The sequence below is a fragment of the Copidosoma floridanum genome, unplaced genomic scaffold, assembly GCF_036245765.1.
Source record: "Copidosoma floridanum isolate Cflo_tuat_1 unplaced genomic scaffold, Cflo_Japanese_pri ptg000006l, whole genome shotgun sequence".
Lineage (NCBI taxonomy): Eukaryota > Metazoa > Arthropoda > Insecta > Hymenoptera > Encyrtidae > Copidosoma > Copidosoma floridanum.
In genome coordinates, this window is record NW_028321883.1 from 23562943 (window position 1) to 23576749 (window position 13807).

Here is a 13807-nt window from a genome sequence, read left to right on the forward strand (position 1 = left end):
CCAAAAGCGTCGCGTAAACACAGACACCTACCCCCCCCCCCCCCACAAGTAAATTTCAACGAACGCTCGTCGCTCATCAGTCGAGGAACACCGAAAAAAGCGGCGACCACGCGTTTATATACATATATATATATACACATGTGCGTGTGTGCACATACGCCCACGCGAAAGCTTTATATTTTTGTAAAAGCGCGCACGCGCCTATGCGTATGTATATGTGCAGGAAAAAAAAAAAAGTTGCGTGTGCGCGCAAGTGAGAGAGAAAAGTGTAGGCGGCCCGCGGGCGCGGGGGAGATTCGGAACAGGAAACGGCGTCCGTGAATGAAAAAGCTCCTCTCTCGGCACACCGCGCCATCGTAGCCATCAGTTTTTCACGTTGGCCCGTCCAACGAGGGACGCTATATATACTTACAATTTATATTTTACATGTTTATTGAAAATAGCTCTCGCTTGCCCATGTGTTAATGCATCATTTCATACGAGTAGGTATCGTATTGTTTGAGGTGATTACGTTGGCGCGAACCTATTTTTTTTTTTTTCCCAAAGCAATACGAGTGCCATGGGTGTCCATCGTCACGCGTACGCGAAAATAAAATAATAAAATACAATTGAAGCCGAGAAGTGTGTGAAAGCTCGCGTTTTGTATATAATTATATAAGTATACCGGTGTACAACGGCATCGATACATCATCGGCGCTTCTCCGACCCGTTCCAGCAGTGTGTGCTTATTTTACATTGTATACCTATATATTTGCTCGGGTAATGTGGATCACGTATAATAACTACAGTGTGTTTCGCGGTGGCTAACTCAATGTACGGCAGCAAAGAAATAAAATATATACCAACGAGATGATGAAAGATGCCACAAACTAATAAATCTAAATCTAACTCAGAGCTGCTTACACGCCCCCCCACCTGCTAACAATGTCACGGGGTTCATTTATACCGTTGAATGAACAAATTAAATGATATAATATGTGTGCATGGATTTTTTTTTTTATGCGTCTACACTCGAAATTTCATTGGATCCACTGGTCGTTGCAAAAGTTTAATTATTGTTGCTCGTCGCTCCCCCCCTAATGGCTCAGGGGCGTCACATGTGTAAGTGCTTTTTTCGATGCTTGCGAGATAACGAATTTTTTTTTTTGTATTTTAATGTGCCTCTGTACGCTTGACACGACAAAGAAAAATCAACGTAAGTCGGAGGGTGCGGGGGGATACGAAAGATGAATTTCAGTCTAGTATGTGTCTGACAATGAAAAATCTCTGCAAGGACTAAAATGTACTAGCATTACGTTCTGACTGTGTTGGTTTTGAAGCAAGTCAAAAATACTTGAGAGGGTTTTTTGTTTTTTTCACATGTTTTTCGGGAATGCACGCTTTGAACAAATTTATACGATGTTAAACCAAACTTTCAGAAAATATTTTTAAAAAAAACCTCGAACCTGTATGATACACTGCAACCCATACAACTAATTGCAAAATAATTTGTTTATTTCAAGAGTAATTTGGTATTTATTCCAAATGATGGTGCATAAAAATGTATGATTTAAAAAAAGTACGTAAAATCTATTTTATTGCAACATACGCTAACACAATTAACGTTAACGTTGGTAAATAATCTTACAATTTCCTTGAACAATAAATGTTTTTTAAAATACTGAAATGAGTATAAGAAAGAAAAGTGTAAGGATTTTTCAATTAACAATTATTGTTTATATTTTAAATACAACATCGAAAAAACCATCGTACTTGTTTAGGTTGACTAGAAAAAAAAAAAAAAAAAAAAAAAAAAAACAACAAATAAAAAGCACCCTAAAAAAGATACATTTATAATAAGTACATGTCCAGCTAAAGCACAGCATGTATTACATAACGTGAGTATAGGTATACATGAGAAATCGGCATCTTGCAACGTGTAATACACTTACATACATGCACCTACAGCTGAATGAAAATAGCTTGTCTCGTACAAAATCAATCACAATAAGTGAGTAGTATAGGTAGAGCAGCAACAGTTGCGCTCATCAAAGGTGAATCGAACTGGTACTTATCAGCGATTCAGTAGCCGCAGCCATTCAATAACGTGATTTTCTGTGATGACGATTGTGATAGGCTGCAGACGCCCCAGTGAATGATAGCTGATATAGCGACACCTGGTGCCCAGAAAAATCATTCAGCTACGAACACTACGTATGGATGATTCCGCTAAAATTTGCAACAAACTAGCGGTTCAATAACTTTTCATTTTTTTTTTTTTTTTTTTTTTTTTTTTTTTTTTTTTTTTCACGACGTTTATCACTCTTACTCGGCTCACATTTCTTTCTGATTTCTCAAAAGAACCTATTTCGTGATGGTCTTCCTGGGCCCAAGTAAATATAAAAGTCTTCATATGCATTTATGCTTTTCTCTCTGATTTTTAATTAAATGCGCCAATCTACTCAGTAATATATGCGTACAGCCGACTACAAAGAAAGTAATGGAGATTAAAAACATTGCAGAGCCAAAAAAAGCTTTTCGTAATTTTTTTTTTTACCAGAAATACTTGCTATCATATTTTTTCGACGAAAAATAACGACTTACCATTGAAAATGGCACTAATGGCTACCGTCCAGCATTGACGTATATATTTTCATTCTAACATATTATATGGATAGATGTATATTCATGCGATTCAATGTATTTTTTTATTAAATGGCTCTCGAACAAATGTTAGACAATTAAGATTTAGAGTTTACTTAGCTTATTGATATTTCAGGTGACTTGTACAGGATCACATCACACACAAGAGAATTTCGGTCCCACTGTGATCTCGACACTTACAATTGTCCGCCGGTTACATTTTCAACTAGATTTTCAATGTATTGCGTAAACGCGACGAGCATTGCAAGTTTTAACAGAACAATCCATGTACATATTTTAGGTAGGTTACGCACTCATACAACAATTCGAGGCAGTCAGCATCAGCGGCTGTCCGTGAGCGCGCGTCGAGACGATGTAAGATGACCCAGGATGTTTACTGGCCATTCCATTAAATACTCAAATAGCAATTATCAACACAAACGTCTATTACCTAGTGACCCGGGGCACTTTAGATTTATTTATATTATTAGGGGTCTCTTTACACTCCGCTTCTGGCCCGCGTGCTTTATTAATATAATACACTTAAGCGAGTGTCCGGATACTCTGGATTTGTGAGGATATTGCGTCAAAAGCCTTCCAAGTCCCTGGTGGCTGTATAGAGTCGAAGGGAAACGCCATTGATGGGAGAGAGCTGAATCGACTGTAGTTCTGTGACGCGTGTTGTGTGCTTATTTGATGATATACCTAGATTGAAAAATGTGTCGACATCCATGTACCTACACTTGACTTGCCTGATTAGTACTACGATTATTCATACGGGTGTTCCATTCAATCAGTGACAGTGTAATTACCTATATGAGTGAGTGACTATACATACAAGTCAATGAGACATGAATGGAAACAGTAAAACCTAACAATTACACTTACGTACCTTCATCATGTGTGTGCAGTGAAATAGTTGTAAGTTGTTCCCTTGTGTTTCTTGTAGTTGTAATTACTTATTTCCTTAAAATCTCGAAACTTTTGCATTTTCTGGGATGTAGAATATAATAAATATTATACCTGTACTGAAACAAGTACAATAAGTATGGGATCAGAAGTACCTATTATTGAACAGTCAATTGAATCTTATATTATCAAGTATACTTACTTATTATTGATTAGGCTTTCAATATTATAGACCTGATGCTCCTCTTGCTAAATTATATGTATAGCAATAATAATAATAATATAAACATCAATAAGCTCACCGCTCGTTTCATACTGACGTCGAGGTGTAAAAAAAAAAAAAAAGGTTAAGCTTATAAGTTCTAGGTGTTGAGTATAATCCATTCAATACCAAGATAGTTGACACAGACGACACGGCAATTATCGTTTTTTTTCATCCATACTAGGGTAAATGACCCAATTACTGCGCGCTGAAATTTTTGATTGTACTAAATTTCTCATTTCTCAATGTTTTTCGATGTAAATTGAACCAGTTTTACTTAATCTTTATCTGCAGCATCTTGTGCGATTAAAACGACAAACATTTTTCTGTTAAGTGACTTTTTTTTTTTTTAATAATTGTTTTAGTGCTGATATCACTTGCTGGTATTACTGCGCACGGTTATAAAATTAGCACCAGTCGCTGCGCCCCCAATTACTGCGCGGGTATCTCCCATAAGGTTTTCATGCTGAAGCCCTAGACCCAATTGCTGCGCACCAATCACTACGTACGACTACAAAGTTTTGTAGGTTAGATTCGTTTAGAGTCACTCAGTTAAACAATTATAAATGTCATGATGTAAAGTATGATTCTGGATTGAACTTTATTAATGTCCGTACGTGTTACAATATCCAAGCATCCAAATTTTTCAGTCTGTTTTTGTTATTTTCAGTTACCGTCGAGTGCGCAGTAATTGGATCATTTACCCCTATAATGTACTAAAAATTATAGCTTTGAATGAGCACTATACTAGTAAGTGTGTTGTAATCTATTAGATTTGGTATAGACACGTGCTTCACTTAGAAAGTGCACGTAAAATACACATAATCATTTACTTATAAGTACCTGTGAATGAGGAAAGAGAAGAGAATAAGAGACAATGAACTCACGCACCTAATATAATTATTTATAATCATACTACCTGCTACTGTATACTGCACTCAAATACTATTCCAATTTCTTGTCTATAAACATAGATACTCGTATGTGTAGTTGTGTACATATTATATTTAGTATGAAGATAACAACACGATAACGATACAGCCGATACAGGTCAACAGGTGTACTTAAAACCCGTGTATAACTGTAGCACTGTGTGTACAGATACAGAGTACAGTGTGTAACTGTGTACATTTGTGATTATCTTTATACACATGCACAGATACACAATTACACACTGCAGATGCAGAGAGACTTTATGCAGAGTTAAATTAGCCGGTGATGTCATGCGTCTGTTCAGTGTGCGGCGATATATACATACATGATTTATACACGCATTTATATTTTACGCAGAGCAGAGCAGCACCACGCATCATACTGTATACTTAAATTCCCTCGTAACGAGATTCTTGTGTCTCTGACAGTCTGACTCGAAATTTCATGGTGTGTTGTTCTTTCAGGGACTTGGGACTCTTGGGAGAGTTGGGAGGAAGCTCCACAAGCTGTAGCTGTCTACTGCTACTACTACTATTGTACGAGTGTCGATCGGTACCGGTACCATCGGCAACATGCGCGACCGGCACGTCGCAACTCCAGTACAACTCGATCGTCCTCCGCTCATCACCTGCCCGAATTAGGCCTGGAGCAGAATATCTGGCTCAGCCAAAATAACCCTGACGACGATTGCGTGCAATCAGTCGCTCGAGAGGGCATGTCAGCGAGCTTTAACCATAAGTAAGGCACCCAGCAATGTATACTTATTCGGACTTTGCCGATTTTTGTTTTTTTTTGTACATATCGTCTCTCTTGCAGTCTGTACTTACTTAACTTGTCTTATTTTTATCTTCTTCACTTTTTTGTTTGTTTGTTTGTTTGTTTACCGTCTTGTTATTTGTTTTGACGTACGTATATGTATACATAGCTCTTTACAACAATTGTACCTAGGTACCTATCTTACTTGTTTTTATTTTGGCATAGTATCTGTGAGTGTTGCGTGCCGAGGGCTTTTAAATATCACGAGTGCGCCGCATAATATCATGTACTTAACTCATAATAATCTGACTCACCGTTGTTTTTGTCCTTTGTTTTGAATCATCATTGTTATTATTACTATTTTTTTTTTTATTTTATTTAATTAACCGACAGACTCTGGCGGTCCACAACGGGACTGGACGATGCTGGAATGGATTTGCGTGTGGCGCAATTTAGTGCCCATACCAGTCGGGAGTTCGACTCTGCCGCGACTCCGGCGGGGCTGGGAAAAGAACTGCCTGTCTTTATAGCTCTTTGTACCATTGCTGGTGCTGTTCTCTTTGCTTTTCTGGTAATAATGTTACTCATCTTAATATACTCGTACTAATACGCATATTAAAACCCTTTCACCCTCATTGGATCACCCTCCTTATATTGTTGCAATGTTTTAGTCATACACCAGTTGGATCCTTTATCTAACATATATTCATTGGAAATGCGCAAAAAACAAAGACAAATTGTGACAGTTTTCATTTGTTTTCGTGATACAAACTGTAACACTCGATCCTCGACAAGTGAACTATTTTGTTGGCTTTTGTTACTTTTTTTTAAGTGGTTTTTCAAAAATTTCAGATTTTGATATGGCTGCGACAGCAAATGTCGCGTGAGAAGGACGCGGAAGAAGGTGACAGACGCGGTTTGGTGGAGGAAGGTAGAGTCTGTCCACCAGATGATTCAAAAAAGAATTCAAATGCAAAAGCTCTGTCCGAGGTGAAGTGGGTGGCTGAACCAGACTCAGAAATCCCAGCAGTCTCGGCAGTAACAAAAAAATCAGTGACTGTAGAAACAACAGCAGCAGCAGCAGCAGCAGAAACCACACAAACAGTCATTACTTCTGAAGCATTCAGTGCCCTGGTAAAATATTTACATTTTAATATTTGTACTATTGGAATATTTCATTTTTATAAAAAAATAAAAAAAAATTAAAAAAAATTCTAATTCTCGGTACTGTCTTTTTACTTTTAAACGTAGTTCGAAAGGGTCAAAGTGAAATCGGAGAGGCAATGCGTTCCGGAATTGGTTTCGAATCCACCGACTTCCTGCTTGGAATCTACGAGTTCAGAGACGATAACTGAAAGCGCAAGCACCTCGTCGTCAGCGACGACGACAACCACAAGTTCGACAATGGCGACAGTATTCAAAATGTCGATGGCATCAAGCTCGTCGAGTTCATCGAACGTGTCAACGAGCACAAGGAAAATACGCTCGCCTCGGCGAGATCTCGGCAATCGACGCACGCTGTCCATGTACTCGCCACACGTCTCGGCAATCGCGACTCCCGAGCGCAAGCCCGACCATCAGCGTCGCGGTAAAAACTTGTTGGAGAGACGCGGTTCGAGCGCAAGTCTCACAATCGAGTTGGGCCCGACAACGGAGAGCCTGCCGAACATTGTGACGCCGACGCGCGAATTCACGGCTGAAGAGTACCTGCTGAGCACGGGCAACGTCCTCTCTAGGGTTCAGCTCAGAAAAGCCATTGGAGATCCAAATTCCCTTCACAAGGAATTTTGGGAAGTGCCGCCCAACTATCCCGAGGAAGTTGACATATGCGGCTCTGGCACGAAAAATCGGTACTGCTCGGTTTTACCAAACCCGCGATCTCGAGTCGTGCTGCCCGGAAGTGACGATCCGCTCGCTAGTTACATCAATGCCAATTACGTTAGAGTGCGTAATAACTGATCATAATTGGTTGCGCAACGATATACAGAATAATACAGCAATCATTTAGATCGACTCTTGTTTATTTATAGGGCTACGACGATGATACTCGTTACATCGCGACACAGGGACCCTTATCGCATACTATACAGGACTTTTGGAGTATGGCTTGGTCGGAGAGGACTCCGGTTATCGTTATGATTACGAGACTACACGAGGAGGCTAAAACAAAGTGCGAGGCGTATTTCCCGCTCGAAATAAACTCACGATTACAGGCCGGACCATTTACAATAATACTCAACTCGATAGATACCAGAGGAGGCTACATTGTTCGTGATCTCGAGGTTCGCCACGAAAACGAGAGGCGAACCATCCAGCACTACTGGTAAGCCGACAACAATGAATTAAATTTTACCAATCGAGGAATGATGAGATGACTTTGTAACATCAATCTTATTTGAATAGGTACGATTCGTGGCCAGACCATGCTGTCCCAGAATCGTCGGACGCATTGGTTGGCTTGGCCGCAGAAATTAATACATTACGTGGACCAATAATCGTGCACTGTAGTGCGGGAATCGGCAGAACTGGTTGCTTTATCGCTCTTGCTACTGGAATGACACAATTGATGCGCGAGGGCAGTGTGGATATTCTTGGAATTTTGTGCCAAATGAGGTGCGTATCCCGAATTAGAATCATTACTTCGATTCTTGTTTGTCCGGAACATGTTATCCTTCAATTTTATATATATATTTTTTTTTCTTCTAGATATGATCGTGGAGGTATGATACAGACTGCTGAACAATATGAATTTGTTCACAAAGCATTATGTCTGTTTGAAGAGACGTTGGAACATAAATCGTTAAAGGAAAAAAAGGATAGAGGTTCATAAAAATAAATCAACCAAGTTTTCTGTGATTCGCTTCACTTATGTAAAGAAATTTTAACGACAACCAATGATAGGGCTGCCATTTATAATACTGCCGTGTAGTTTCGACGATACAGCAAAGAACGAAAGAAATCGGCACGTGTGCAAGGTATCATGACAGTTTTATTTATCTTTTATCGTTTGATGAAAATACAGCCGATCGTAAAATATTTTCGAAAAATTTGTTTTACCACTAGTGCTATCGTTACTTTGAAAGACCAAAAACTGTGGGAATTAAATAAATTAAACAAGGCAGCTGACATAATTGAATGAGTTAGCTTTAAAACGTTCAAGTCTAAGACAAAATGAATAGTTGCGGTAAATATAGGCGTTGAAAATTTGCTCGTAACCTTATAGAAAAACAAAAAATGTGCTCTTGTCCAATTTTTTTCCAGTTCCTAAATGTAACATAAGTTAATATCGACACTCGCTTCTACAAACATTTTCGAGGTCATCTAAAATCATCCGTATCATCCTCATTACTGAATATTATTGTTACTATTATTATTGATTTTCATACTTTGCAGCAAAATGACAGAACCCCGTTTTACTGCCATCCTCTTCTATATGGAATAAACTTTATATGTTTATTTCGCCCTAACGTCGCTGAATATTCCGTTATCTTTTTTAAATATCTATTTTTAGTAAAAAAGACTGAATCTGCATGGATGAAGTACAATAACACTCATCTTTGCAAATTATTTTATTATAAATTTAACGTAAATAAGGAGATTGCAGCGGTAAAAAGTATAAAAACTCTAAAAATTAAATCTTCACAAGTAAGATGTTCACTTTATAATTAAATACGTTTATTGAAAACACTGATGGTAATAATATAATGAAAACAATAATAAAAAAATAACAGTAATAATTATAAGATAGAGAATAACAAGTGAATATTCTGCTTAAAAAATGAAAATCACTCTTAAATTCACATTCACGTGAAATGAAAGAAAAATCTATTGTGTTCACGGTAGAAAATCAGTTACGTGTGAAACTTCCGACTTAACTGCAGTACATTCAACTGACATTACATATTTGATCCAGATCTTATTTTGGAACAGTACTTAACTCGATATATTATACGATTTCGAAATATTACCTGGGCCAGATACAATGTCAGTCGAAGTAGGTAAATACATAGCTCTGCTCTAAAAGTATGCATAGTCAACCTACACCTTTTACCGAGTCCTTTACACGGAAGGTGTGTCTATATATCAATTAAAAAGTATACTTACGAATGGGGTCGCGAAATTCCGCAATTGCTTAAAAAGTATCTGTTGTATGTAAAGATGAAAAAAAAAAAAAAAAAAATGATGGTAACACGTAGCTGATTGAGAAATCTTTTCGATAGGGTAGTGTGTAGGTATGCGAGATATGATAATAAAGGACATTAAATAATATATTCTAAATAAACTGTATAAATATAGACTTTGTATCCTTGTTGTTACAGTGAAAATTAGCAAGAAAAAGTGGTGTTTTAGAAAAAACCGTTAAGCGATAACCTTTAGTTTTTCCAGATTTTTAATTCGATCCTTTAAATTTCTTTTGCTGTAAAAAGGATGTTTTATCGCAATATTTTATCTCATTTGAATGTACGCATTTTGTTTCTACTATCATACGCGTCTTTAACATAAATAATCCCTTTTTTTTTTTCATTTTCGAGTCGAAAGATATTTGATGAAATCGATATCTGCTTTAGATTTTCAAAGAAAAACTTTCCAACAGCAACCAAAAATTAATGACTATCGTCAAACGATAATTGTAAAAAAAGCGGGTATATTTAATTAAATGTAATTATGAGGCATAAGTGACCACAAAAGACAACCACATGTAACACTTTTTCGTCATCCTGATGTGCCTATAAATTAATGGTATTCTTCACAATATGTTACAATACTATATAATCAAACATATACATCTCTTATCGATTTCGAGATATGCTCATGAAACTCTCATGTAAATGATTAAAAACACACATGTAATATGCATTACTTATGGTTGAAAATACGTTGTATGTACCATATTGGTCAAGAATCCTATCAAGTATTTTATGATTTTTTGTTTTCAAATTTTACTCTCTCTCTGTCTATTTGAGTTGTATTTGGAAATTTGATAATTCTACTTTCAGTGCACTGGTACCTAAATATTTTTTAATTAAAAATTTTAAAATTTTTGTGCGTACTTTTAACTTATGACTCAACAAAAATTAAAATGTCATATTTGTACATCTTTTATTCACGCTCGCCCGCAATGTACCACATTTCTCAAGTATTTTCCGCGTGTTCCATTATCGATTGCACCCGCAATTATTTTTATTTTCCAAACACGCACTCACTTACTCACGAGTTAATGATCTCGCGTGCAATTGCCCTTTATTTTTTTTCACTTATTTTTCGTTGCTAAATTTCGAAGAGTAAGAAAAAAAAAAAAAAAAAAATTTTATTCGTGAAAATAAAAGATGGGAATTGTTTTCGAAACACATCGTCAAGGTAGTGATGTATCAAATAAAGTGTAAGATAATGTACAGAAGACAGTATATAAGAAAAAAATACCTACGTGTTTAAGTACGTTCTGGCTTGTTGGGCTAATTATAAATCCGCAAAGGAACATCAACATTAATACCAATTCAAAAGCATTGATTCCTGTCACCAGACTGCGCTATGACTATAGTAATACGTAATTTTAAGTATATCATGTAAATTATGCGAGTGTGTGTGTAAAGTAATGTAGTAGCAAAATGTTTATTCTATTCCATATTCGATAACACTTGCTTTATATTGTATTATACTTATTTAAAATATGCTTATAAATTCTAAAATGACCTTAATCTCGAACACTAGAAAAAGTGGGGGTTCTTTTTTTTGTTTGTTTTAATTCTGAAAATCAGATTTTTATAAATCGTTAACAAATGTTACTTCGTCTCGTGTCCTAAACGAATATTTTTATGGTTTTAATTGTTTGTTATATAATTCATTTCTTTACATTATTTTTATGAAAGCTCAGTTTTTGTTGCATAGTCGACATTGTCTGTATAGATATATCTATTTTAATACACCATTATTCAAGAGCTTTTTATTAATATTTTAAGGTTTATGCGACAAAGACAAATTTTTAAAACATGTGTATATTAAAAACAATTTTTTATTTGATAGGGAAATGGGTTGTAAAAAATTACACAAGTATCTAGTATTTGTGAAAATTATTTTATAATATTTAACTCCAAGTAATCGTTAAGGCATTATTTTTTAAAAGAAAACAAAAATCTTGGACATATGTGATTCTAATGAGAATATTTATGGTGTTATTGAAGCTGTTGCGATTTGAGGAAAATATACATACTAGATGAGCAATTAAATAATTATTATATTAAAGAAAGCTGCAGCAGCAATAATAATTTTAACCACCCATCGGTGTTCAGTTGTACTTGAATGACGTAATAAATGTTTACAGTGTCTAAGGATCATGAAAATAGCTTGGTCTGTCATTTACCTTTTACCTTAAAAATGCTATTCTATACGTGTACAGTCAAATGAATTTTTTTTTTCAAGCAGTTGAAAGTGGGAAAAAAAAATACGCAATTTAATGCTACATTTTTATTTTTATTTCATATAAATGTAAACAAATTTTGTGTCAGTCAAACCAAAAACAATTTCACATACAAGTAATTGTTTTTAAAAAATGGCTGTGTGAATCTGTAATGTGAATGTACATAAAATTTATTTTTGCAAAATATTACACAGTGTACGCTTTTCATGAAAAGTGCACAGAATTCACAAAGGACATGGAAAGTTCACGTGCAAAAATTCCATCCAAAATTTTAAGTATGGTAAAGAAACGTCTTAGTCAAACATTAAATTTTATATAACTTAGTAATACACAAATCATACATACGTACACAATTACTTTAGATAGAAATTAAGTTTTTTCACGTAAAAATTACTCACTAAGCATTTGTGCCATTCATGCTTTAATTTTATTAATTTCAAAATTTAATTAAAAAAAAATAGAGATACATACTTATTAATTACATGCGTAGAAAACTTAATTGTAATCTTAAGACTAATTATAAAACTATCAAATCAACGGTCTCCACTAAACTCATAGTAATTTGAAGGAAGATTGCGTTTTACCTGAGAAATTATTTAGTTTTACAAAAATTATTAAGCAATGACATCATACATAAAATGAAAATAATAGTTTCTGGGCATATTTCTCGCAACGAATATTCCAATGATAATTTCATTGGCGAAAAATGTTCACCTTGAATTATTTTTTAGTCTTTACTCAATTAAACTTATACCCATATTGAACTTTATCTTAAAATCTAGTTTTTATGATATAATAGACAATTTTTATTTTTAAATCACACGGGATTCAGGCGAATTTCTTGTCATTTCAATTTTTATTGAAGTTGGTTAGTCTAATTAGTTGAGAGCTCATGTTATGAAACTTTTCTTGTTCATATCTTTATAACTATTAGAATAAATAATCTTTGAAACCTAATAACGGTTTTTACATATTTTTCAAGGCAACACAACTTCTTTGCTGCATTTATGTATGTTTTTATTAACGCTTTGTACAAATATACTCTTATCTCTTAATTTTTTATACGTTCAGACCTATAAAAGTATGCACATTATTTGAACTGGCACAATTTCAAACTCAACCCTACTCTTGATATCAATTTTATTTTCGAGAAGTTTAATATTCAATTTTTTTTTTTTTTTTTTTTTACTTATATGGTAAAGCGTGTTATCCGATTCATCCGAATGTAATGTAATGACTATTGCAAAGGCGCATTACGCTTTCATTCAAACACACGCACAGATAAATTATACACACGAGTTGAATTAAATTCATAATCCATAACAAATTATTAATTCGTTTCTCTCTTTTTGATAATTAATTCATACAAAAATACTCAGTTGCATAATATAAAATTTAAAAATTCGGATGAACTTAATGAGAGATTGAAATTGATGAATAAGAGAAAGAAGAAATTCGAATTGTAGTACGTAATCTTATACACCAAAACACGCTTTACCAAAAAAAATCAAGGTGTAATTTAAATATTTGACATTAATTGGACTTGTTTGTTCATGTCTTTGGATTTGTCGGAACTTCTGTCATACGAACGCTCCTCAAGTCCCATACACGTTACCCATGTAAAATTTGTAACTAGACATGATGATGCTTATTTATGGAGCGCTTTAAGTAGTTCCAAGTGGTACATGTAAAAATATTTCATAATTTTTAGTTGCTATCAGCGTACTTTTAACGTTGACAAAAAATTTGAAAATTGATAAGAGTTGATTGAAATGTTGTAAACAATTTACCATCGACGTGGAAAATATGGATTAGATACTAGGTATACGTAAATGTAATTTGCAACAATCACGTCCATACGAATAAATTTACTTAAAAATCTAAAAATATCAAAGGCTTACGAGTATAAC

At 35.0% G+C, this 13807-nt stretch overlaps 1 protein-coding gene across 2 annotated transcripts; it reads left to right on the forward strand.

The window, feature by feature from the left end:
* The first annotated feature begins 5208 nt into the window (after window positions 1-5208).
* On the forward strand, window positions 5209-10373 carry LOC106640235 (tyrosine-protein phosphatase non-receptor type 5). Of its 2 annotated transcripts, XM_014354190.2 has the most exons (7): window positions 5209-5464; window positions 5876-6053; window positions 6335-6616; window positions 6734-7426; window positions 7513-7805; window positions 7886-8095; window positions 8189-10373. In XM_014354190.2, exons 1-7 carry the CDS (start codon window positions 5442-5444, stop codon window positions 8310-8312), a joined length of 1803 nt encoding a protein of 600 aa, XP_014209676.2. In that variant the 5' UTR covers window positions 5209-5441; the 3' UTR covers window positions 8313-10373. The 2 variants fall into 2 exon arrangements, with proteins under 2 accessions (XP_014209676.2, XP_089454737.1); XM_089598611.1 differs by lacking the exon at window positions 5876-6053 and having other exon boundaries at window positions 5403-5464.
* Window positions 10374-13807: the final 3434 nt, after the last annotated feature.

Excerpts from the sequence above, each read along its gene's own strand:
- LOC106640235 (XM_014354190.2), top strand. The coding sequence starts at position 5,442 with ATGTCAGCGAGCTTTAACCATAA. Across the intron at positions 7,427-7,512 it reads TCAATGCCAATTACGTTAGA|GGCTACGACGATGATACTCG; the intron begins GTGCGTAATAAC and ends GTTTATTTATAG. Across the intron at positions 7,806-7,885 it reads CGAACCATCCAGCACTACTG|GTACGATTCGTGGCCAGACC; the intron begins GTAAGCCGACAA and ends TTATTTGAATAG.